Source organism: Rhinatrema bivittatum, chromosome 4, assembly GCF_901001135.1.
Source record: "Rhinatrema bivittatum chromosome 4, aRhiBiv1.1, whole genome shotgun sequence".
Classification (NCBI taxonomy): Eukaryota; Metazoa; Chordata; class Amphibia; order Gymnophiona; family Rhinatrematidae; genus Rhinatrema; species Rhinatrema bivittatum.
In genome coordinates, this window is record NC_042618.1 from 452,999,838 (window position 1) to 453,027,575 (window position 27,738).

Genomic DNA, 27,738 nt, shown 5'->3' on the forward strand with positions numbered 1-27,738 from the left:
CCTAACCCACCCGCCCGGCCCATTCTAAACCCCCATCCTACCTTTGTCGGGGGATTTACGCCTCCCAGAGGGAGGCGTAAATCCCCGCGCGCCAGCGGGCCTCCTGCGCGCCGGGCCGCGACCTGGGGGCGGGTACGGAGGGCGCGGCCACGCCCCTGGGCCGTAGCCACGCCCCCGTACCCGCCCCCAAAACGCTGCCGACACGCCCCCGCAACGCCGCGCGCTCCGGCCCCACCCCCCGACACGCCCCCGACACGCCCACTCCGAAAACCCCGGGACTTACGCGAGTCCCGGGGCTCTGCGCGCGCCGGGAGGCCTATGTAAAATAGGCTTCCCTGGCGCGCAGGGCCCTGCTCGCGTAAATCCGCCCGGTTTTGGGCGGATTTACGCGAGCAGGGCTCTGAAAATCCGCCCCTAAATGCATTACTCTGCATTTTTTAGTATTAAATCTTAGCTGCCAGATCCTTACACCATTCCTTGAGCTCCACTAGATCTTTCCTCACGTTTCCCTCACCTTCCTGGCTATGCACCCTGTTGCGGATTTTGATATCATCAGCAAAAAAAAAAAACAAACAAACAAATCTTTCCTGAGAAGCCTTCTGCTATGTCACTGAAGAAAATGTTGAAAAGAGCTGGTTCCAGGACTGATCCGTTTGGCACACCACTAGTAACACCATCTCCTCAGAGAAATCTCCATTTGCCACTATCTGATGCCACTGACGTGTCTTAGATGAAACCGAGACATGTTTCTTTGTACTCATTTGTAACTTCTGAAAGCTGGAGTGTACAAACCAAACGAAAATGAAAAAAGGAACCTCAAGTTATGAAAAGGTGTGACCATGGGATCCTTTGATCTTACAGCTGCATTTTTACCTACAGTCCAAAATGTGGATGCAGGATGTTGAAATGAACCATTCAAGAGTATGGCAGAATTTATTCACGCCTTAGCCCAATTTTAACTCCATGTAGATATAAATCCTCAGCCCCACAGCACGTGTAACATGGCATGGCATCTAACCCATGTGTAACATGGGATAGATGCCCTTTCCTCATGCTGACAGTGATTTGCAGTACAATGAGGTATTATTTCCAGCAGCCTGACTTTATATTCTGAGGTTGGGGGAAAGGGGTTAAACATTTCATTTCATTTTTGTTTTTAACAGATAGTGTGCATGGTACTACAGCATCATGAGCATCTCTTTCATTTAAGCAATCAGATAGCTTCAAGAGAGATTGAGCTGAACCTCCTATGATGGGCCATTGACTTTATACCTAGTTCGCTTGAGTGGATTTTGGAAATGAAGTATAGCAGGCATCTCGCTGCTCCTGCACTAAACTGAAGAGCCTCTTCATGTGCACCAGTGCCACATCCCTGCTTGAGATGACGCTCTTAGAGAAGAGCTGGGGATGTTACATCTCCCATAAACTATTTTCCCCTGTTTTACATCCCCTTCCAACTCACTTAGCCCAGTCATTGCAGTGACAGGCCATCCATGCACCAGGACTCTTTCTGGTACTCAGCAATCATGTGCTCTAATTCTGGCTGTCTCCATTGCATGATGGCTAGGATCCCACTCCCAGTGACCGTGAACGTTGCCTCCACAGCATCCTTAGCCTAAGCCCAGCCAGGGAGCAAAATCCCTGCACTACTAATCCAAAACTAGGTCCCTCCTCATGGCAGTACACAGAAGTGCCACTGAGCCACAGGCCAGCCATAGAGTTTGGGTTTGACAAACTATTTCATATTTCAATAAGCTGGTGAGAACTGGTAAACCCCTTGCAGGCTTGTCAAAGTAGTGAACAACTTCAAAAAAATATGTGTGCACATTTCAAGCCAAAACTGCTGCAAGAATCAATAAAATACAATTGTAGTGTAGGATGTTGCCTTTAAAAATAGTGAGGGCATGAGACTGAAAGCACCATAGGACCATAATGTACATGTAATGTGCCTTTAACTCTTCAGAATCCAGTTGTAACACCCCTAGCGTTACTAAATGAAATCTTTTTCTCAATACTAGGAAAGCAGGACTATATGTCTCTATTTAAGAAATGTCTCAGTCCAGGCCAAATGTTCACCCTCTTGAAATTGTGTAACGTTTTCTGAATCCTGCTTGTGTGATGAGATCTCTTGTGACTGACTGGAAAAGGAACAGAATCAGAGAGGGAGCGACTGATTGCTGGGTGAGCATGAACTATGAGCAGTCTGTGTGTTAAGCCCTTAGCTCTGCAAAAGAAATGTTTCAAGTCTTCCGGAGAGTTCTTTGACAGCATATCATAACCTTCCTAAGTGTAAAACATATTGAAGGAATCAGGAGACCATTTGCAACACCCATGTGCTGCGTCTTTTCTGCTATTTGTACTGGCAGCGCTTACAGAAACCATCCTAGGGTGATCAAAGGGAATTTTAAGTGATCTTGTAAAGAAATGCATGATATTGAATCAATGGAACTGTTCGGAGAGCAACTCTAAGTGTGCAATCAAATAAAGGCAAGAGTCCTTGGAGCAATTTCACAGCGTGGAGGTGTATTTTGTGTGTTTGTGTGTGTGTGTGAAATGTAAATGCAGTGATGTCCATCCCAGAGGGTCAAGAATTAAAATAAATACTTTCTGCTAACCTTGTCTAGAGCCCAGTACTATCGAAGTCATTAAGGATCAGGCTTACACTATAACAAGGGCAAAACAAACAATGGATGACTCCATCGAAATCTCACCAAAACGTTTCTCTACAGGCCGCATTTGTACCTGATCTTTTACCTTTTGTTAATCCAATTGTCTGGCTTTTCGAAAATGTAATCCACTATGATTGTGATACATTTTAATATCTCTCATGTCTTATCTTACGCTTGGCAAAGAACACATCTTTTTACGTGTTATATTTGTTGTTTTAGATATTTATAAAAATATGGTTGTCCAGACATGACCTTATAGCCACTGTGCCAAAATTCAAACTGCTACTAATACTACTATTATCCAGGTCAACAGATACCACTGTAAAGCAACCCTTAGTGCAAGGCACCCTTCTGGCCTCTTCCACCTACAATCCAACTTCAATGCACAGGAGTCAAATTCAGGACCCAGACCCCAGTCCTTCATGGAGAGAAACCAGCCCTAGAGCTGAAGGAAGTAAAGGTCTTATAGAAATAAATTAAGGATTTGGAGCCCGGGTCAGTATGTTTGTTTGGTCATCTGTGGTACTGTGATTAGGTAGCAGCAGGGCATTGGCTTGGTTTCTTTGTCTGTGAATATTTTACATTTTTGTGTATGTTTTATTGTAAATTGCTTTTACAGTTTGTACTGGTTGTGTAGTATATAAATGTATTAAATAAATAAACCCATAGCATTACTGAGGGACCAGGCACCCATTAATTCATTATTCTTTCAAGATGCCATTGTAGTATATTATTACTTGATTGAGGCCTTCAGTGTTAATGTTGCAGTTTTTCTCTCACCACCTTAAAGCATCTTTAGTATATTCTCTCCTCATCCCTCCACACCCTCTGGGCCTTATGGTAGCAGAGGACTAGACATGTATGCTCATAAATACACGCTATTTTAGAAACAAACATACGTGTGTATTTTTGTTTTCACACACACATATACAACTGTAAAAAGGGGGTGGTCAGGAGGCGTTCCAGGATTGGGGGGAGGGCAACATTTGCGTACTAAACAGGTGAATTTTCAAAGGAGTTACATGCATAAATGTAATTACCATTGTAGAAATTTTCAAAAGCCATTTAAGTGCATTTATGCAGGTAAATCCTATGGACAATTCAATGGCTTATATTGCAGCAATTTTCAAAAGCCCACTTACATGTGTAAATCGCAGTTTTATGAATGTAAATGCTTTAGAAAATCAGGCTCATTCGTTTATATTGTAAAAGATACTTAAACAGGTAGTTTTGCCAACTTTTATACCTGCTAATTATCTTGCGTAAGTGATATTAAAAGTTTTTATTGTGCACTATGGGCCAGTGAGAGGTCTGAGTGAACTGGGGGAGCTCAGGCTGAAGAACTAGGAGGGTCTCCATGACCTGGAGAAGGACTGGGCTAACTGATGGAGTCATTGTTAAACCCGATAATGTTATGTTAATTAAGTGCACATGTCTTAAAATATACTGATTTATGTGTATAAGTCCTACTTTATTTTCATGCACAAAATATGCGTGTGTATATTTTTTAAATAGGTAGGAAAAGCACTCGCGTTCAGTGCATTGAAAGACTTGCTTTAAATGCCCTGCATGTATTCGTGCATAAGCCTAAATATGCGTGTATGCTGCGGGGTAAACCTATGCACATTTTATAATACATGTGTATGTGAAAAATGCGGGTTATAAAATACTATCGTAAATCTGTGTGTGGCCATTTACATGCATATATATAGTCGTACACAGTTGTTTGAAAGTTATCCTCCTTGGGATGAATTTTGAAAAGGATTTATGCACACAAAACCTGACTTTAAGCATGTAAATGGGATTTTGAGATTTGCCCCGTGTGCATGTTAAAATAAAGCGATTTCGCATCTATCTTAGCATATTCTGGGAGGGGGGATGGTGTAGAGTTGGGGGTGGGAAAACCATTTACATATATCACATTTGATTTCTGAAAGCCTGCATGTAAATCTACATGCAAATGTAAACGCCTGCTAAGCAGGAGGTGTACATGTGCACCATGTACGTCATGCGGGGGTTCCGCTCACACCCACTAATTTTCAAAGCACACTTAGGTGCACAAGTCTGCTTTGAAAATTCAAGCTAAAGTCTTCTGATATTTTCCACATGCAGACTTCAGCCTGATGTGAGCTGCTATAAAATTACTCCTAAAAGCTTCCAACTTTTAAGAAATTATTTTTTTAGGTTCAGTGGAGTCCTTATAAGATGATGCCATTGTAGTAAGAAAGGAAAGACACAAACTACTGCACTCTTTTGATGAAAACATGAATAAGGAAATAGGAAAAATCATCAGTCTTTGGCTAAAAAAAAAAAAAAAGAAAAATTAGCCAGCACTGTGATACTAGAAATAATTCATGACAAGATGCTGTCCCATATTTCACTCTCTTTTAAGAGAAAACTGGAATCTTTGCCCAGAACTTCTATAAATTTTCTACTCATCACTGCATGCAGAGCGCATAGTTCAAACATTATTTAAGTGTGGTAGAAAAAAGTGTGTAAATCATTTCCTTTCAGCCTGAATCACATTCTCTCAGCCATCTGCACTTGGAAAATGTGTTAAGGCAGATGCCTCGTGATGAGGCAACGATGAGAAGAAATTGCTGGCTTTTATGGAAGAATTTTATTTACAAAATTATGAAATAAAATTATGAATCTCTCACCCATTCAACAAAAGAATTATGTAATCACTCACAGGGACGCATTTCCTTCAACTATCAAATGCTTACCAAGACATTTTGTTTCTCTAGCAACAAGGTGATATGCATGGGTACATATATATATAAATATATACTTTATTTATATATATATATATACTGAAGATAATGGCATTATTTAGCATATGATTTTTCTAAAATAGAATGGAACAACATGAACATACAATCCATGTTACTGTATATTTACTGTCTTTTGTTACGACCTTTACAACCCCCCATAAAGATCCTGGACACCTGCACTCCTTCCAAGATATAATGATCTGGCTCAAGAAAGATGCATGATAGCACAAAGGTTTATGGGATAGTAACTTTCCAAAAGAGCCAGGTGCCAAGCTTACACACTCGCTTGATCTGGAGCACCCACTAATCTCACACATTTGGGGGATTTTTGTCCAGAACTGCTACGTGAAAAGAACAAAGAGTTTCCATTAGGGATATGCAAAGACAGTCAACACCGGATTCCACCAAAAATTATTTCTGCGAATGAAATTCAGAAGAAATAACATTTATAGTTCCTGCCCCCCCCCCCCCCGGGGGGCCAGGCTTAATTTATGATCTATTAGCCATTGTATAGTGATTAATGGCCATGATTAATTTTCTGCAAACACCCTGACATTACCGAGGGTATCTGGGATTAGCGGTGATGAACTTCAGCTGTGTGATTTCTCATCAGAATTAGCTCTAATTCCAATTTCCAAAGTAGTTGCAGGAGTCCTATTAAACATGTATACATTATACTGAAGGACAAAAATATTGAAAACTTATGGCACATGGAAACTGAACTACGGAAAACCGAAACGAAAAAGCAACAGCTTTAGACAGCAATTGCTTGAGTTCAAAGTATCACAGTTTGAGATCTTCCATTGCAATTTTTTAAACCAAAGCAATAGATTATACATCTGTAAAATGTATGAATGTAGAGCAGAATGTAAGAAACTTTCAGAATTAAAATGTGATTTTAAAGAGCATTTTACTAATTAAAATAAATGAATTACTTAACAACGGTTTACTGGCTCAAGCATAATCACAGGCAAAGCAGTAAAATGATTCCACTCTTTGGTCCAACTCTGTTATACATCAGTCCAAATGTACGGTAAATTCAACCCTGATGAGAAAAGTTCATCAACAAAAAAAACAGCAAAAATAATTTTTTATGGAATATATATTCAACGCCACAGACGATGTCTCACTCAGGTCAGCTCGAACAGGCTAATCCAGTCCTAGTTTTCCCTTCTCCATGCATGGCCCATATTCACGCATACATGGCCGCATGGAGATCTACTACACTATTTTATAACCTGTGCGTAATAGGGAGGGGCATTCCTTTTTTTTTTTTTTCATTTTTAAGTAGGCATTAACTCAATTAAGTGTGCACTAAAATGAAAACAAACTGAAAAAAACCAAACCAAATAATACAAATCAAACAAAACGAAAAAGAATATTTTTGGCTGCACATCCCTACAGCATGTCAGATACGCACAGATTATAAAATATGCATATGCCTACCCCCCGCCCCCAACATTCGCATATGTTTGGTTTTGCACAAATATTGGCAATGTATTGAAAGCGTATCATTTTGTACATATGCATATATATATATATATTACATGCAATACAAATATGCACATATATATTACATGCAATAAAAATATTATTTGCTCGCATAAAATCCTTATTTATACACGGAAGTCAGTATATTTTAAAACATGCACAGGTAATTGAAAATACCAGTTTGCCGATACTTCCACCAGCTCACCCAGTCCATCTCCAGTTCATTGAGACCCTCCTTGTACTTGACCCTGAGCTCCCCCAGTTCATCTGGACATCCCACCCAACAATAGCAGACAACAGATGAATCTAATATCAATTGTTCTAGTTAATTAGCAGATATAAAATTGTGCAAATAAGTTGCCTAATGTATTTACCTAAATCTCTTATATAAAAGCAACTTACACACATTCCTCTTTGCCCTGCCTCGGAACACTCCTATACTGCCCTATTTTGTGCAAATAAATGTGTGCTTGAAAAGAAAAACATGTGCATACTTTTGATATATTTATAAAATATCATGTACATGAGTACAAGCTATTTACACGCATATACGAAATATTATGCGTGATATAACTTTGAAAATTTGCCTTTTATTTTTTTATAGGGAAATCTGATTTACATCTTCATGAATTCAACGGGGGAAAAACCAGGACTGGATCAACCCATTCGGGTTGAGGGTGGCCACTCTATGCAACTCTGATGTATCTACAATCTGCAATGCTGTCTATCGTTTGGAGGTTTTCCCAAGCTAATAACACAGAAAAGGGAAGCCATTCCTCCCATCAGGCTCAAAGCAGTTTGTAGGAAACACAGACAGATAATCAATAGATGCCAACTCTGTTGGGGTAGTGGGTGCTTGAGCACCCCTAATATTGAGCAAACTCCTTCACTATATCTAAGAAGAGATAAGTTGTGCTGAATTTAGCAACCCCCAATTGTTTCAAAACGTTGGCTCCTATATGGTTATGGCTTAGTGGAACCCTTCTTAAACAGATTCAGCTATGCCTCGACAAGTCAATTTATATCAAAGTCAATTGGGATATATGCTTAAATTGAATCATTTCAGATTACATTTAAAAAACATTGGCAGACACTTATGCATGGAGATCTGATGCAAACACCTTGGACAAACAGAATTAACATGAAGCCTTGAGGCATTTGTTTCAACATATAATAATGATCTGGTCCCTTACACATACTGACACTGTTTCCTTTTAGCATTAAGATGTAATTGCTTTTGCTTAAGGGATTAAAATGGCTATCTTCAAAGGGATCTAGCTGGCTAACCAAAACATTATCCAGCTAGATCCTCCAGAGTGAAAATTGCATTTGCAGAACAATTAAATATAACTGCTGATAAAAGATATGAGTATTCTGGGAGGCATAGTTGAGTCAGGGAAGGGAAAATATGCATAGTGTTTAATTTTCAAATATACGTGCATATCTTCCAATGCATAGTCCTCCAATAATAAAGTGTAGTTGCAAGATTCTTGAGTATTGTTGTACCTGTGCACCTACACTACCAGGGTAGTTTCTTTATGAAAAGTGGCTGTGAGATAGGCAACTGAGAAAGTACCAATGTGCCTTCAATCGAGGCTATTTTTTGTGTAAATTGCTATATACACTACAGATAATCATAGTTGGCTAACCAAAACTAACATTTAAAACTAATCGGAGAAAGTTCTTTTTCACTCAACGCACAATTAAACTCTGGAATTTGTTGCCAGAGGATGTGATTAGTGCAGTTAGTGAACCTGTGTTTAAAAAAGGATTGGATAAATTCTTGGATGAGAAGTCCATTACCTGCTATTAATTAAGTTGACTTAGAAAATAGCCACTGCTATTACTAGGAACAGTAGCTTGGAATAGACTTAGTTTTTGATACTTGCCAGGTTCTTATGGCCTGGATTGGCCACTGTTGGAAACAGGATGCTTGGTCTGACCCAGTATGGCATGATCTTATGTTCTTATGAGGATCCATAAGGACCTGTATCTTGTGGTTTTCTCCACAGCACAGCCACATCTGCTTCATGACAATACAATCAACTTACTCTGAGGATGATATTCAGCGCCATTTAGCTGCATAAATAGGGACTTATCCAGCTACATGTTGACTTCTGAAATCTGAATATCTGCCCTGTTCAGCTGGATAACTAGTTGTCTGGCTATGTAGTTAGCTAAGTGCCAGTGGTAGGCAGGATGGGTAATAATAAGTTAGTTCTTCTTTCGAGCAGGTCTAAAGTTAGTCAGATAAACTTATCCGACTAACTTTAAACGTCTCTGGGTATATTCAGGGGTGCAGACACACCACTCAATATCTCAGTTAAGTTAGCTGGATAAGTGTGTCCGGCTAGCTTCTAAATATTGACCCCTTTGCCTTTATAAACACAAAAAAAAGGGGTTGAACTAGCCGAGGTTTGAAACTTGTCAGCAGTAGCGTCTGTTACCATCTGTCCACTATGTGCACACGTATTTTCCTTTGCCTTCAGGAACCTGGTGACCTCTGGGGTTTCAAGGAGGTTACCGTCTCGATCATCCAAAGGAGCCTGGAATGTGACAGGGGGATGAAGAGGTAAATCAAAGCGGGCAGCAAGGCTCCAGATGCAAAGTATTTCTCTTCTCCCTTTTTTCCGTCAGCAATCCTAGCACATTTACTGACACTTTAATTCCTACGTGAAATCTTGGTAACGATACGCTGTTGGCATCTAATGTCAAGAATGAAATTCAAGATGTTATGTGCAGAATGGCTTATGCTTGGAATGCTAACTTTAACCTGCTTCTTCCCCGGCCAGGCTCAGCCTCGTCATCAGGCATTTTTTTTTTTTTTCGGCACTATAGAAATATGCAGAGTAAGGACTTTTTACTTATCCACGTCAGTGTTTGCATGGAGCGCCTAAACATACATGCACTCTCAAGTTTCATTTCATCTGCAATAGGTAATGAAATGATAACGGTATATATGGCAGAGCCGTGCAGAACTAATTTTCCTATGCTCTATGCTGAGGGTTATGCAGGTTTGTTTCATTGGGAGGGGGGTTTCTCACAAGAAAATAATCCAGTTAGCCGCAAGGAAATCCCATGGTCCCTTTTTTTGCAGATGTAACTTTCTACTAAGAGGTCCAACTGATCAGCATTTAAAGCATTTTAAAGTTCAGTTGTATCCACTTTCCACTGCAGGGATTTCGTATTTGAATATATTTTTATTCAGACTCTCTTCTGGTGGAGGAAGTTTTAAGCAAGGAAAAAAAAAAAAACAATCACAGTTCCTCACAATATTAAATAGGGGGCAATTCTGAAAAGCCCAGGCAGCTTCAAGGTCTGTGAATACTTTTGAATGCACAGACTTTCATGCGTAGTTTCTCTTTGAATAATGGAGCCACAACGTCCACCCAGGGAAGATCCATATGGAGAAGTACTGTATGTGCAGGGATTTGAAAATCCAATCCCTGCACATACATTTTCTTCCTGTTCTCCTCCCTCCATAAAATCTAGCTACCTTGAGAATCCTGGAAGCTAGATTTAGCCATTGGAGAGAAGGGATGCAAAGCTTTTAGCTGGCTAAGGATTGATTTCATTGTTTCCCGATCAGTGGGCCTTCAGCCCTGATCAGGAGCACCACGGAAAAGCTACCATTGCCTGATGCTCAGATCCAGGCCAGCACCTGGGCTCGGATCTTGCCATTCTGCAGCAACAAGAGATTCCAGCCGTGGCTTCTAAATGAATGTAAGGGAGCTCCTTTCTGAGAGCGTGTAATCATGTACGCCTCTTCTTCCTAGCCACAACCTGAGCTTCGACGTGTGCTAATTACTGGGCAGCATGCAGGTCATGGCTAGCATGCACACAGCCCCTCCTCCTCTTCCCCCTCCAAAGATGGGGAGAATATGCACTCAGTACTGGCTGAGTGCTGGGAGCAACAGTGGGGAAGGAGCTCGGGCAGCCACACGCAGCAGACAAGGTAACTAACTGAGCGGCTGCTTGCATCACTCCTTTCTCTTGAGCTTCTCTATCATGTTTATCCCCCACCCCCATTCCCCTTTATTTGAAAATGTAGAAGAGAGAGACTGCTGGGGGCTTTCACTGCTTTCCTAGCTCTTGTTGTGGTCATATGAGTCCTCTCCATGTGCACACTGCCTGCTCCATGGAGGCTGGGGTGCCTCCCAAGCCTTGGGAAACACAGATCTTTTTAGCCAGCTAAATCCCTTTGAAAACTGACTTCCCTTCTGCCAGGCTGCTAAATTGTGGAACATTTTTCCTGCACACTAAAAAGGTCAGCAAAGGCAAAATGTGCAAATCTTGCAGAGTCTTAACATTTTAGATTTAACAAAAAAAAACCATATATATTACATATTTAAAATGTTGGTTATATTATAGCAGCCATAGATGGTCAAAAACAGCTGCTAGGAGTCATTCTGAACTCAAAAGGCCTTTCTTCTACATGAATGGTAGTAGGATGGTCCAGGGACCTTTTAGGATTTATTCACTAATAAGGCACTTATCTGAAAAATTATCCCATTGCTGAAATACCAAGATCAATTGATACTTCATGGGCAAATTGATTTCATAAACAATTTTGTTAGAGGGGGGTTAGGAATACTTCAGTAATTGTTATAACAAAAAAAAAAAAACCAATTTCTATATAAAAAATAAGATTTGTTAAGTTTAGTGCATGCACAAGATTATTTTTTACAATGTAGCTTTCGTGATGTAGTGTGTTTAAGCGGGATGTACTTGTTGGCAAGACATTTTACACAGAGCAGCATAGTCCTTTAAATATTAGGAATGATTGAACGTTTTGCTATCAAAGACATCATTTCACATGGCCCACGAGATGTTAGCAGTGTGCTCCTTGGCTTTCATGCGAAGGACTGCAATACTGGAGGACCTCCTTTCGAACTCTGGTTTAGCTTCATACGAGTGTCCATTGGTAGATCCCGAAAGCAGAGAGTCAGTGAAAAAATTGTTGAGGGGAACATGGCCAAATTGGTTCTGGTGGTTTGAAAAGCCCGTGTACCCGGAATCAGTCCGAGACGAATGCGAATAAGGCGTCATGCAGGTGGACGTGTCACGTGGTATCATGCAGGAAGTAACCACGGATCCCCCAGTGGCATTTCCTGCCCACAAATTGTTCTGGATCTGGAAAACAGAAAGGAAGACTATGTTTACACATTTGCAGTAAACCAGCAATGTTTGTTTTAGCCATTTCACCCCCACAACCCCCACTTGTGAAGGATTTTTGCATCCTCAAGTTGTCAAGTTTAGGAAACTCTATGGTGATGGAAGTGCCGCTATTGTATTAACAGTTATAATGTCTGCATTTTTATACTCTAAACATAAAAAGAAAATCCTACAGCTTAAGCATGCTCAAATTGTCCATGTGGTTAAAGTCAACAAAGAATTAATTTAGGGATTTTCAAATCTTGATTACTCATTTAAAAAAAACAAACATTTTTTCATAGCTTTTCTAAACAAAACAACGCCCAATAACAAGTTTCAGTTTTCTACCTGATTTAACAAGCCAGATTAGTAGGTTTTTGAAACCTTTGCATGATATCAGATTGGGAAAACTATTATAGCCAGCTGCTTGCTCCAACTGTTTGGAACAGAGAAGATTTAAAAAAATGTTGACTTGGCTGTTGGGATGGCTCTGCGTCTTACTTCTTTGAGGCTTGGTTAACCGGGATATCCAGGACTGTAGCCACCTCGGGTCTCCAGTCAGTGCCACCCCTATTCTCAAACCAAGAACAGGAGGCTTTACTCGTAGAGACTAAGATTTGCTTTGGAACAAGTATGGCCGCAGCTTTATTAACATTAACCAAAGAATAACACAACTATAAAACCTATGTGCTGAGCTTCAACTGATACAACCCGTTATCCCCCATCTCTCCCCATTTAAGTCAGCCTGAATCCACCACCCAAGCCACAGAGTTACTACCAGGGCCACGCGCCTTGAACTGGCTGCTTCTCACAGTCCGATCACTGGCCCTATGTCGTGCAATGAGGCTGAACCTGCCCCTAGGCAGGCCTCAAACAAGGCCTGCCGTGACTCGCGAGGTCTTTCCCACAGAGTGCCGAGCCATAGCTACGATTCTTCCTCTGTGTTTCAGATGGGCGGTAATGGACCCCCACGCCAGCCAAACAGCATACTCCTCATCCCTCCGAGACTCAGACATCTGCTGTGACAGAAGCTATTAAATATGATCACTCCCAGGATATACAGAGAAAAGGGAAAGTCACAAGGCTACTGGAATCAGATCAGTAGGGAGGGAGGGGACCGATGAGCTGACAGGCGACGGCATTCTGAAAGAGGGATCGCTGGCACTGTCGGAGGTTTAAAACTCCCCCAGATGCCCTCCCCTCAATGCTGGGAGCCAGCCAGTCTGGTGATTCCCTGGATGGCACCAACATCATCACACGACCGCTTGTGGTGCCAAGAAGCCCCTGCCTGTAAAGCGCAACTGCGTGGTGGCAGCCATGTTGGGAGGAATGCCTGGGAGTGCTGAATTCCCGCCAAGAGATTATTTCACCATTTGACACACATACACACACACACACACACACACCGCCTGGATGCCCCAAATCCTCCCACCCTTTGCCCCAACCGAACCCTGAGGTCCCTCCCAGAATGCCCGGTAAGCGGACAAGCTATCTCCTCCCCCCTGAGCAGCAAAAACAGGGGGAAAGGGGGCCCCAACCACCTGTCACTTGTGGCTCCCTGTTATCGGTGGCAACTGCCCATTCACAGTGGGGGGGGAGAGGTTCGGGGGGGTGGGGGACAGCCACCCATTTTTCAAGCAAGTTTCGCATCACTTCCCTTGAGATTCTTCAAGGTGGTAATTTTCTGACAACCTGTACTGGTGAACAGTCAATGGGTTCATTTTACCCACGAACTTTGCCCCAATACTCAAAAACGAAATTACCATAGGGAAACTACTCACACATACATTTCTTCCTGCTATTCTGTGTGAATCATTTTCCTGAAAAAAAAATAAAAACATACCTACGTTTGCAAGTTCCAGACCATGCATGTAAGCCCCTGCCCCAGGAATCCCTCCCCTCCCTGTGGGAAAACCTCTGCATGGAACGGCGCTATCTGCGGAAGTCCAGACATATACAGGGAAGGCAATTTCTGTGGCTTAAACACTCTTTCACCTTTGGAAATGGCTTTCAAAATTACCCTGTCAACGACAAATTGCCCTGGACTGCACTAGCAGGAGAAGGCTCTTTTACAATATTGTACTCGATTAGTTTTCATTTGTGTTTATTTTGCCTGCGTGCTTTGATAGTCGTCTGCTTTGAGGCCCCAGCGATAATGTGGAAAATCAAGGTCAACTAAATAAATCCATAGATAAATAAATGTCCTTCTGCTTTTAGAGATTTTGTCTTGGAGAATTGCAGAAGGAGTGACCGGAAGGGTGGCAAAAGCAGGTCTGCAAGAAGACCACAAAAAAAGGTAACAGTGTCTGTTCCCAAAAAGGTTTCTTAACATCCAAACAAAAGAATATTCAAAATTTACAAAGGAAATTGGCCATGTTGGGGAAGACTTAATTATTCAGTTTTGCATATTCTTTTCTTTGTGTATTAATAACCCTGTTTTGGAGCAGACACTATTACCTATAGGGATCTTTTGTTTCTTTTAATTCTGGCTATTATAATATATCATTTTTTAATTTATAGACTGCCTTTCCAAATAATGCTCAAGGCAACTGGCAGCAACATTCATATTCAGATACAATAGGACCCTGCCCAAAGGAGCCTGCAGTCAGGGGTGGTAACTTTCAAAGCAGCGCGCAGGCGCACATGCGTGCACGTTCGTCAGCCCGCGCCCAGGGACGCGGCTGTTTTATAACATACGTGCATATATGCGCACTTGGTCGTGCACAAATGTGTACTGAATTTTAAGATGGTGAACGCAAATCCCACTTCTACCACCTAAGAGTCACACCATCTGCCTGTTAGCCAACAGTCTAAGGTGCATACTTGCAAAATAATGACGAAATTTTTATTTTACTTTTACTTTAGAATTTCTGACTGTATCTTTTTGTGGTAAAAATAGTATAGTTTCTTTTAGAATTAGGGTTTATAAATATACTTTGTATTTTTTTTTCTTATCTGTTTTTTTTTATTTTTTTATTCTATTTTACTAATTTTCTACACAATATTTGTTTTAGTTGATTTATGTTTAATTATTTATATATTTTTTTTATTTTGTTTTTGTTGGAATTGTTGTGAACCATTTTGGTCAAACTGTGTTTGTGAAAGATGGTATAGAAATATTTTTAAATAAATAAATTAAATAAATAAGTGAGGAAATTTTAAAAGGGACGCACGCCAATGCCATTGCCTGTATTACCAGGTCCTCCCCAGTTTGCCCAGTTACCAGCTAGGTCCATCAGACCCCACTGGTTTGCTAGCCTGTACACCCCCCAATTACTCCAGACCCTTTACACCCCTCTGAAATGGCTCGAGTGTTTTGGGGGGGGGGTTTAACGACATTCATAGCAGAAATAAAGTTACGTGGCAGGGGACCTCACCCATGAACTGCCCATGCCCCTCCCAGACCACACCCATTTCCTGCCTCTTTTTAAGACGTTCCGAAATGTGTTTGCAGCAGCATTTACGCACATATTCAGGTGGCTTTTATAATCCGCTCAGCAGGTGCGAGCCCGATATATTCATGCATCCCCTAATTAACGCATGCGTCGGTCTTTTAAAATTCACTTTAAGCGGGTACCTGATGTAATCAGAAATAAAGGGGCAGATTTTCAAAGTGTTACATGCGTATATTACGCACAAAACCCCGAAAACCCGGTCCTGCGCACGCCGAGCCTATTTTGTATAGGCTCGGTGACGCGCGCAAGCCTCGGGATGCGCATATGTCCCAGGGCTTGAAAAAAGGGGCAGGGTGTGGGCGCTCCAGGGCGGGGCGGGAGCATGGCCAGAGGCCTCCAAAGGCCTGCTAGGCCGGGGAATCGTGCACCGGCACTCGGCCAGCGCGCACAACCTACGCCTGCCCAGAGGCAGGCGCAACTTAAATAATAAAGATAGGGGGGGTTAGGTAGGGCTGGGGGGCGGGTTAGATAGGGGAAGGGAGGGGAAGGTGCGGGAGGGTGAAAGGAAAGTTCCCTCCGAGGCCGCTCCATTTGCACACGCTTGTTATAAAATTGGGCGTAGATTTGTGCGCTCCGGGTTGCGTGCACAAATCTACGCCCACACGTAGGTTAGAAAATCTGGCCCAAAGTGATTTCGCCAAGGTCATGAGGAAATAGGAGTTGCACATGTTTTCCTGGTTCTCAGTTCTTTGCTTTACACATTAGGCCCTGAGAAATGCAAGCAATTAATGCAAGGTACAGTCTTAATAGCCAAGTAGCTTTATTGCAGTAAAGCTATTTCTCTATAAGCTAATTACAAGTCCTTTACTTTTGTCAGGAGTCTTTTATTTATTTATTTGTTTGTTTGTTTGTTTGTTTGTTTGAGGTTTTTATATACCGACATTCATCTGGGATATCATGATAAATATGGGAGACAGGGAGGTTGAACGTAACAGTAACTTAAGGATTAGGGGTATTTACAATGAAAATAAAATGCTATTTGAGATGAGGAAGATCTTGAAACAAGGAAGCCGAGGATCTGTGCTGGGAGTGTAGGGGGTGTAAGATTAGGTACACACTTGTGCGAATAACCATGTCTTTAGGGGTTTTTTAAATGTTTTTAGGCAGTCTTCTTGGCGGAGTTCTATAGGCATTTTGTTCCATAGGGCAGGGCCAGCTAAGGAGAGAGCACATGCGCTGGTAGAAGCCAGATTGTTGTTTCTTGGGGAGGGGGTGCGTATGGAAGCAAGATATTGGCTCCGAGATGGTTTGGTGGGTTAGTGGAATACTAGAGAGTCATTGAACCAGTTCAATTCAGGGTTGTGGAGTGCCTTGTGTATGATGGAGAGAGTTTTGTACTGGATTCGAGATGCTGTGGGTAGCCAGTGCAGTTCCTTGAGCACGGGTGAAATGTGTTCATTTCTGCGTGTGTTTGTAAGTATTCGTGCAACTGTGTTTTGCAAGATCTGCAGTGGGTGAGTGACTTTTTTGGGAAGGCCTAGGAGTAGTGAGTTACAATAATCAATGGTTCTCAAATCTGCTCTCCAGATCATCAGTCAGTTGTGTTCAGGATATCCCTAATGAATACGCATGAGATATGCACTATCTCAAGCTTATTCATTAGGGATACCCTGAAACCCAGACTAGCTGGGGAGGTGCTAAGGACAGCTTTGAGAACTGCTGTGGCTGGAGAAAAGAGATGTGGATAGAAGCAATTGTCAAAATAACAGAATGGAAGAAGGCTGCAGCAGAAGTGCAATGCATATTGTCACTTCTAAATTTCTCGGGTTCTGAATATGGGGGCAGTAATCAAACTAATCTACCTGTGTTGATTATTGCTCCCTACTCCCTGTGAGTAAACATATGTGTACATTCACAGCATGCATGCACATACCTACCAATATGAAGAGCTGGGGATAGGTTGGGGAGGGAAATTGCACACAGAGGGGTAGATCTTTAAAAACTACGCGATCGCGTACTTTTGTTCGCGCACCAGGCGCGAACAAAAGTACGCTGGATTTATTTATTTATTTATTTATTATTTTTACTATACCGGCTTTCATGACATGGATCACATCAAACCGGTTTACATTTAACAAAGTGTGGAAGATAAGAGAGAACTCAAACAATTGTAACAAGAGCATTGTAAGGAGAGTGACAGCTACAATAAAACAGGGAAATAAATAACTGGGAGTTGGAAGTGAGAAGAGGGGGATTTAACTTACAGCAACTTATTTACAAGGTTACAAGATTGAGTCCAATTACATGTGATTTGTATAGTAAATGATAGTGTTAACAATGTGAAAGTGATGGCAGCGAATGACAAAGTTTGTTATTTAAACCATTTTTTAATAGTGTGGTTGAGATGTCGGGTGTAGGTCTCACACGGGGCTTGGATAGTGTGGTTACGGTGTCTGGTGTAGGTCTCAGTCAGGGATTGGAAAGGCTTTTTTAAAAAGCCAAGTTTTCAGCCTTTTTCTAAATGTTGGAAGGCAGGGTTCTTGTCTCAGGTCCGCTGGGATGGAGTTCCATAATGGTGGACCTGCGGTTGAGAATGCTCTGGCACTGAGAGACTTATGATGAATGGTTTTTGCGTGAGGCACCTGGAGAGATTCTTTGTAGGATTCTATGTAGCCGCGCGTATCTTATAAAATCCAGGGTCGGCGCGCGCAAGGGGGTGCACATTTGTGCAACCTGCGTGCACCGAGCCCAGCACGGCCTGCCTGTTCCCTCCGAGGCCGCTCCGATTTCGGAGCGGCCTCGGAGGGAACTTTTCTTCGCCCTCCCCCCACCTTCCCCTCCCTTCCCCTACCTAACCCACCCCCCTGGCCCTATCTAAACCCCCCCCCTACCTTTGTCGGCAAAGTTACGCCTGCTGAAAGCCGGCACACCCCCGAAACGCCGCGTCGTTTCGGGAACGCCCCCGGACACGCCCCCTCCCTCCCCTTTTCGAAAGCCCCGGGACTTACGCGCGTCCCGGGGCTTTACGCGCGCCGGTGGCCTATGCAAAATAGGCGCGCCGGCACGCGAGGGCCCTGCGCGCGTAAATCCAGAAGGATTTACGCACACGGGCCTTTTAAAATCCGCCCCAGAGGTTGTAAAATCAAATCTCTGGGGGCCATTTTCAAAAAGCGAACTAGTCAAGTGGATAGAGCAGCAGGCTATGACCCAGGGAAACTAAGGTTCAAATTCCACTGCTGCTCCTCGTGACCTTAGGTACCTTTACTCTCTGTTGCCTCAGGTACAAACTTAAAGGTGAATTTTAAAAGCCAGATGCATGCCAAAAAGAAAGAGAGGAGCATGCATCTAGCACATGCGCTTGTCCACCTGTTTTTATAAAGCGCCTACATACATGCACAAGTACGGATGCGTGAATATCTTGCATCCAGAATAAAAGGGGCAGAATGTGGGTGGGACATGAGTGCTCCAGGGTGGGGCCAAGAGATATGCACGTATGTGTGTACGCACATGGGCCTGCATCCAGGTCCAGTCCATCTGCTATAGCTGAGGTGTAAGTCACTATAAAAATATTTCTAGCCAGACATGAACTTATTGAGGGGTCTGGTTAACTGGGAGGCTTGCAGGCTAAAGAACCAGGGAGCTCTTGAAAACCTAGCTGCAGACTGGGCAAACTGGTGAATGAACTGGTGAAACTGGTCACGTCATGGACACGCAGCTGTTATAAAATTCCCTCGCTTGCACATCTCGAAACCAAAAATTCCCTGATGTGTGCATACTCTCTTATAATTAGGAGCTTTACTCAGGTAAATGCACGTCACTCGAGTAGAGATGTGAATCGTGTCCTCGATCGTCTTAACGATCGATTTCGGCTGGGAGGGGGAGGGAATCGTATTGTTGCCGTTTGTGTGTGTAAAGTATCGTCATAATCGTTAAAATCGTGAGCCGGCACACTAAAACCCCCTAAAACCCACCCCCGACCCTTTAAATTAAATCCCCCACCCTCCCGAACCCCCCCCCCCAATGCATTAAATTACCTGGGAGTCCTCCGTAGCGGCGGTCCGTGGCTAAATCGGGGGAAGGGGGAGAGCACGAAAACTGGCACACTAGATCGTGAGTTCTTCAGCCGACGCCATTTTTCAAAATGGCCACTGCAAAATGGCGGCGGCCATAGACGAAAACAATTCGACGCAAGAGGTCGTTCCGGACCCCCACTGGACTTTTGGCAAGTCTTGTGGGGGTCAGGAGGCCCCCCCAAGCTGGCCAAAAGTTCCTGGGGGTCCAGCGGGGGTCAAGGAGCGATTTCCTGCCGCGAATCGTTTTCCATACGGAAAATGGCGCCGGCCATACGCGTATGGCCGGCGCCATTGTCCGTACGGAACCCTCGCGAGATTTCTCGAGAGGGTTCCGCGACCTCGCTGAACGACCTCCTGCAGTCGATCTCCTGCCGTCGCCATTTTCCGTACGGAAAACGATTCGCAGCAGGAAATCGCTCCTTGACCCCCGCTGGACCCCCAGGAACTTTTGGCCAGCTTGGGGGGGCCTCCTGACCCCCACAAGACTTGCCAAAAGTCCAGTGGGGGTCCGGAACGACCTCTTGCGTCGAATCGTTTTCGTCTATGGCCGCCGCCATTTTGCGGCAGCCATTTTGAAAAATGGCACCGGCTGAAGAACTCACGATCTAGTGTGCCAGTTTTCGTGCTCTCCCCCTTCCCCCAATTTAGCCACGGACCGCCGCTACGGAGGACTCCCAGGTAATTTAATGCATTTGGGGGGGGGGGGGTTCGGGAGGGTGGGGGATTTAATTTAAAGGGTCGGGGTGGGTTTTAGGGGGTTTTAGTGTGCCGGTTTTCCTGCCCTCCCCCTTCCCCCGATTTACGATTTTTTGACGATAAATCAGGGGAATTGGTATTGTATCGTGGCCCTAACGATTTTTGACGATTTAAAATATATCGGACGATATTTTAAATCGTCAAAAAACGATTCACATCCCTACACTCGAGTAAGTGGGTTTTTGAAAATTGCTACAATAGAGGCCATTGAATTGTCCATAGGATTTACTAGAGTAAGTGAACTTTATGCAATTAAATGGCTTTTAAAAATTGCTACAATAGTAGTTACATTTACATGTGTAAATCTTTTTGAAAATAACCCCCATAGAGTTTAAGCCCTCTGGGGATATGGAAATACCTTCCTGCTAGGGATGTGCTTTTGTTAGGTCGTTCGTTTCATTCATTTTAGCAGTATGCACCTACCTTTCCAACCATGACTTTTATTTTCTATTCTTCATCTTTATCTCATTTCGGTGTAATTAATCATAGTATTAGTCACAAGCAAAAAAAGACACCATACACCCCAGTAAACAGTAACTAATGTAGCATATCTGCATATTTAGTCCACCCCCAGCGGCCCTATGCTGTCCTCCATATTTTCTGGGTCCCCAAGAAAACAACAAATGCCAAGGTAATGCCAGGAAAAAAACAGGGTTGCGCTTTTACTTACCAAAATACAATAAAACAGAGCCCAAGAGAGCTCTTTCTCATTCTTATTTATTTTTATTTATTAAAATATTTATCTTCTGCCCATATTGGATTTTACCGTACTAAGTGAATCACATCAGAATAAACATTAAAATACAAGCGGCAATTCAGTACAGTAACCCAGAGAAATGTCTTCCAAAAAAACAAATCAGACAAACCGATAAAGCACAAATAGCAGAATGTAGCCACTATATATAAACTGCATTCATTAATCTCATGTGCCTTCATAAGCCTCTTGAAAAAGGAGAGTCTTCAAATGTTTATAAAAAGCTGAAATGACTTCCTTTGCATGAAAACTTTCAGGGAAAGCATTCCATAGTAGGGATGTGAATTGTTTTTTGACGATTTAAAATATCGTCCGATATATTTTAAATCATCAAAAATCGTTAGAGCCGCGATACAATAACAATTCCCCCGATTTATCGTCAAAAAATCGTAAATTGGGGGAAGGGGGAGGGCGGGAAAACCGGCACACTAAAACAACCCTAAAACCCACCCCGACCCTTTAAAATAAATCCCCCACCCTCCCGAACCCCCCCAAAATGCCTTAAATTACCTGGGGTCCAGAGGAAGGGTCCCGGTGTGATCTTTTACTCTCGGACCTCTGGTGCTTCTAGAAATGGCACCGGCGCTACCTTTGGTTTTTCCGTACGGAAAAATGATTCACGGCAGGAGATCGCTCCCGGACCCCTGCTGGACCCCCAGGGACTTTTGGCCAGCTTGGGGGGGCCTCCTGACCCCCACAAGACTTGCCAAAAGTCCAGCGGGGGTCCGGAACGACCTCCTGCAGTCGAATCGTGTTGTCTACGGCCGGCGCCATTTTGCGCAAAATGGCGGCGCAAAATGGCGTACGAACAGAACAGTGGTCTCTTGTGGGCCATCAAATCTTCACAAGAGACCACTGTTCTGTTCGAACGTCTCATGTTGAATGTGAAAGCGGCCCCCAACCCCCTACACTCATACCTAATCCCCACCTCGAGTTACTAGGTGGGCCTCCCATAGGGAGACAAATACCTGTCTAGGGAAGAAGCACTATAGCAAGTCTCTCTCTCTCTCTCTCTCTCTCTCTCTCTCTCTCTCTCTCTCTCTCTCTCTCTCTCTCTCTCTCTCTCTCTCTCTCTCTCTCTCATACTGAAACAGGCTGTCCGGAAACATCGTGAACCGCGATAAACCTTTACTGGCCTCTAGCGCACAACGTACCGCAAATGAAAGAGGTGTCGCTATTGGCCGCGGCACACGATAACTCTTTCCTACTTTACATATGCTCCGCCCCCTGAATAAAAAATTTGCAAATCGCATTAACGGCTGTTAGCGCGATTTGCAGAATTATCTCCTGCGGTAACTCCTTGGAAAATGACCCCCTAAAAGACCTAGGCGATGTACAAGATAACATTCATAAAATAGAGTAACAAACAGCTAATAAACATTCATAAAATAGAGTAACAAACAGATAATAAAATTAACTAAAAACAAACAAAAGAAAACCCTTAAAATAAAATAAGACAAGCGGCAGAGTTTAGCAATACCTAAATAGCTTTGAGACAATATGCAATAGTCAATATTGAAAAGTAAACAAGTATGCACAATGGTACAATAGTCATTTCTATCTAAAACATGTTTTAAATATCGTAATAACTTCAGTTTGCCTACCATTCCTCAGTCAAGCTGTGGCATAACTCCCCACAGCTCTACCTACCAGGCTCATGGGGGGCTAGGTTCATGCTCATATTTAGATATCGGCAATAGGGATGTGAATCGTTTTCCATATCGTCTTAACGATAGAAATCGTGTGGCAGGGCAAGAAAATCGTCTTAGGCACGATTTTTTAGTTAAAAAATCGTTAAAAATCGTTTTTTCCGATTAGTGCGCACTAACTCGAGTTAGTGCGCACTAACGGGAGTTAGTGCGCACTAACTGGGAGTTAGTGCGCACTAACTGAAAATGATACAATTTGACACTTTTCAGGTCAGTTAAGGTCAGTTTAGGAATGAATATGTATTCCTATTGGCTGCCCTCTTATTTATTCATGTTACCAAGTTTCCTACTGACAGTATATGGGGGATGGGAAATGGAAACAGTTGGTAGCTTGACAAAACAAGTAATGTGATCAGTCAATGTGACTAGAACTTGTGCCCTAACCCTGATACCAGGGGTATTGTGATCTTCCTGCACACAGTGCCCTATCCCTATTAATACCAGGAGTGTTGTGATCTTCCTGCACACAGTGCCCTATCCCTAATACCAGGGGTGTTGTGATCTTCCTGCACACAGTGCCCTATTCCTGATACTGGGGGTGTTGTGATCTTCCTGCACACAGTGCCCTATTCCTGATACCGGGGGTGTTGTGATCTTCTTGCACACATCCCGGTATCAGGGATAGGGCACTGCATGCAGGAAGATCACAACACTCCTGGTATTAATAGGGATAGGGCACTGCATGCAGGAAGATCACAACACTCCTGGTATTAATAGGGATAGGGCACTGCATGCAGGAAGATCACAACACCCCTGGTATCAGGGATAGGGCACTGTGTGCAGGAAGATCACAATACCCCGGAGGAGTGAGGGTCAGGCAGCTCCCCCCTGTCTGTGAAGCCAGCCTCTCACTAGTAATGCAGGGAGGGAGCTGTCTCAGACTTCACCATCCTCCCCCCCCCCCCCTCACCCACACACCATTCACTAGCTGGGACATGGGGGAAGTCAGGAGTGAGGGTCAGGCAGCTCTCCCCTGTCTGTGAAGCCAGCCTCTCACTAGTAATGCAGGGAGGGAGCTGTCTCAGACTTCACCATCCTCCCCCCCCCCCCCCTCACCCACACACCATTCACTAGCTGGGACATGGGGGAAGTCAGGAGTGAGGGTCAGGCAGCTCCCCCCTGTCTGTGAAGCCAGCCTCTCACTAGTAATGCAGGGAGGGAGCTGTCTCAGACTTCACCATCCTCCCCCCCCCCCTCACCCACACACCATTCACTAGCTGGGACCTGGGGGAAGTCAGGAGTGAGGGTCAGGCAGCTCCCCCCTGTCTGTGAAGCCAGCCTCTCACTAGTAATGCAGGGAGGGAGCTGTCTCAGACTTCACCATCCTCCCCCCGCCCCACTCACCCACACACCATTCACTAGCTGGGACATGGGGGAAGTCAGGAGTGAGGGTCAGGCAGCTCCCCCCCTGTCTGTGAAGCCAGCCTCTCACTAGTAATGCAGGGAGGGAGCTGTCTCAGACTTCACCATCCTCCCCCCCCCCCTCACCCACACACCATTCACTAGCTGGGACATGGGGGGAAGTCAGGAGTGAGGGTCAGGCAGCTCCCCCCCTGTCTGTGAAGCCAGCCTCTCACTAGTAATGCAGGGAGGGAGCTGTCTCAGACTGGTATCAGGGTTAGGGCCCTGTGTGCAGGAAGATCACAACACTCCTGGTATTAATAGGGATAGGGCACTGTAAGAGATGACTGTAGTAGATTGAATAAAGATCTGATGTTTCTGCTCTCCTCACACCAAACAAAAACAACACACAAGCAGAGAAGCCCTTCTTACAAAGCTGAGCTAGTGAGTTAAGTAGGAGGAAAAGTAAACATACTGGTGCCAGTGTGGCTACTTAAAAAATACACTTACCAACAATCAATTACATATATTTGAACTGTGTACAGTTCCAGCCAGGACCACCTTTCTAAAATGCACAGTGATTGGCAAATTCAACATGCACTAGCATTTCAGGTGCCTGCTAACAAAAATAATAAACAAACAAGTTCTAGTCAGGTGAGTGCTGATCATTACATTACTTTTTTTGTCAAGCTTCCAACTGTTTCCATTTCACATCCCCCCAACCATATTGGTAACATCAATAGATAAGAGCACAGCCAGCCAATAGGAATACATACATACATATTCATTCCTAAGTGACCTTTACTGACCTGGGAAGTGTGAACACTTTGTTTCATTTTCTGTTGGTGTTCGTTAGTTTCCAGTTCCATTTCCCATCCCCCCAACCATCACCTCAGTGGTAACCTTGGTAACATCAATAGATAAGAGGGCAGCCAGCCAATAGGAACACATATTCATTCCTAACTGACCTTCAGTGACCTGGAAAGTGTTTATTTGTATCATTTTCAGTTAGTGTGCACTAAATCGAGTTAGTGCGCACTAACGGGGAGTTAGTGCGCACTAGCTCGAGTTAGTGCGCACTAACACGATTTAACGATTTTTAACGATAAATCGTTAGAATTTCTATTGTATCGTGTTCTATAACGATTTAAGACGATATAAACATTATCGGACGATAATTTTAATCGTTGAAAAACGATTCACATCCCTAATCGGCAACATAAGAATTGCTTAAGGCACAACATTTTGAAGGCAATAAATATCTGGGGCAAAAAGGAGCCTACTCCTGTTGCTTTCGGGCCATTTTCTGGCCCTGCTTCAAAGGGTCATAGCCATGGGAGTTTAAACATTTCTTCCTTACCTGCCCACCCCCTTCTACTTTCCTGTCCTATGGACTCCAAAATCTTAAATCCAGCCCTGGCTAGGTTCCTTTTAAAGGTGGTGCAGTCATTGTCACACCCCCTCATTCTGTCCATGTGGTAGCCTCACGTGGGCTGCCTCCCTATCGTGCTCTCTGCCTATGGACAGCCAGTGGCAGGGGGGCCTATCTCATATCTGTGTGCTCTCCAGTACCTGGCTCTTGACATGCTTTCAGTGTCTCGATGGCAACCGAACTCGCAGGCTGCTGGTTCAGGGACCATACCAACCCCCTTCCTCCAAGCTGTGTCATATAGTATTTAAAACATCAAGCCCCACCAAGGACAACATTGCAACCCTCTTCCCCTCATAAAAAAAGGTTGGGTGCATACAAGGAACATGGGCAAACTACTTGACTCATTCCCTTAAATCCTACCCCCCCTCCCTTCACTTGGCCGGATCCTTAGACCATCCCCCCTCTGGTGGGAGGCTTTCCAGCCAGAGATCACATTTTAGGAACAAAAGAAGAGGTGGGGGGGGGTGGGGGGTGGCCAATGCCAAATTAATGGTACTTCCCTTTGCACACACAGATCAGGGGATCATCTATCAAAGTGAAGGGAAATATTTTGACTCTAGGTCTGCCAGGCCAGAACATTTTTCTGTCTTAGAATCATCCTTTGCCAATGCAAATATGGTTTGCGTCAGAACTTGCAGACTTAGTTGCACGTCTCTTAATTGTTATCCATTTAACTCTTATATTTGCTTCTTGAAGGGTTTGTATGCCATACCTTAACGAAGCAATGTTCATTAATTAGATATCAAGCTGTATGATTATTCCAATTTTGGAAATACATCCGCAATTCACACTTAATGATAGTCATAGTTAGAATGTAGTAACACCAAACCTCATACAATGCAAGCCTCAGAGCTTATCCACAGTAAAGGCACAGATGCATAGTTTAGAGACCTATCACGCTTTTTCTCTAAAGGCTTGATGTACTGAAGTACGTTAACACCGGCTGCTAATGCGCATAGACACAGAATTTTATGCACCTATTGACACTTATGTTAATGAGATGGAAATGAAGACTACATTACTGCAGCCAGTAAAGTGTGCACAATAATGTGGATGGTACTACAAATGCTTAACTACATCACCCAGAGGGATCATTGGCATTAATGCATGCTATAACATTTGGAATATTTTGATATGTGCACTTTTTTTACTACGCTCATAGGTAATGAGTTATTTTGCATACTTATTCATCTCATTAGCACAGACTTTACATTATCTTGATAAGTCATCGCATTAATGTGCTTTAGTATATTGGCCCCTAAATATACTTCTGACCACTTATCCACCCCTTCAGTTGTGAAATAATGTTTTAATTATAAAAACAAACTAAAAGTATGCCAAACATCAATCACTGCTAAGGGAGCCATGGCCTTTTTAACGAACGATTGTGTTCCTTTCTAGTCCTATGGATAAGAGGGGAGGAAAGAATGACAATTAAAATTTTTGCGGCACCAGCGATAGTTTTTTTAGGTGGGGGAAGGGGACCCCAGCTCCGGTATTTTGTTTGGTTTTGTTCTATTTCATTTGGTTTTTTTGTTTCAAATAAATCAAATAAAATAAACCACAAATGAAATGAAAAACAACAAAAAAAAAAGCAAAAACAAAATGAAAACAATGTAAATGTACACCCCTAGTTGATACTGTGAAGGCATTAATTTTCAGAGACCTTAGGCGCCTAACTTTTCTCCTAAATAGGCTGTTTTCAAAATTTACCAGGGCTGAGTCCCTAAATTTAGGCTCATCCTTTCACTAGGCCCCTAAATTTAGGATCTTAAAAAGTGGGTAGCTACAGGGGCAGAGTTAGGGTGGAGAATCAAAGGCCCCTACATTTATGTGAATTTTCTGCTGTAAACTTTGAGGCCAATATTAAAAAAAATCTTAGCCCTTAAATTTGGGTCCCTAAGCTGTCCCTAAGTTTTAGCTGAAAATTCACATACATTTAGGGGTGAATTTTCAAACCTGTGTGCAGGCATACCTGTGCGCGAGCTACCCTGCATGCATACATGTGCGCCCGATTTTATAACATATGGGGCGGATTTTCAAAGGGTTACACGTGTATATTGCGCGCGTAACCCCGAAAACCCGCTCCTGTGAGCGCCGAGCCTATTTTGCATAGGCCCGGCAACGCACGCAAGCCCCAGGACGTGCGTACGTCCCGGGGCTTGAAAAAATGGGCAGGGAGTGGGCGGG

At 43.4% G+C, this 27,738-nt stretch overlaps 1 protein-coding gene across 1 annotated transcript in view; it reads right to left on the bottom strand.

Annotated features, from left to right (window-relative positions):
* Positions 1-11,604: 11,604 nt before the first annotated feature.
* Positions 11,605-27,738, bottom strand: part of ALX1 (ALX homeobox 1) — a 56,686-nt gene continuing 40,552 nt past the window's right edge. The window contains exon 4 of the mRNA XM_029597621.1: positions 11,605-12,067. Within this exon, the coding sequence (XP_029453481.1) occupies positions 11,747-12,067 (321 nt within the window). The 3' untranslated portion in view covers positions 11,605-11,746. The remainder of the gene's footprint in view (positions 12,068-27,738) is intronic.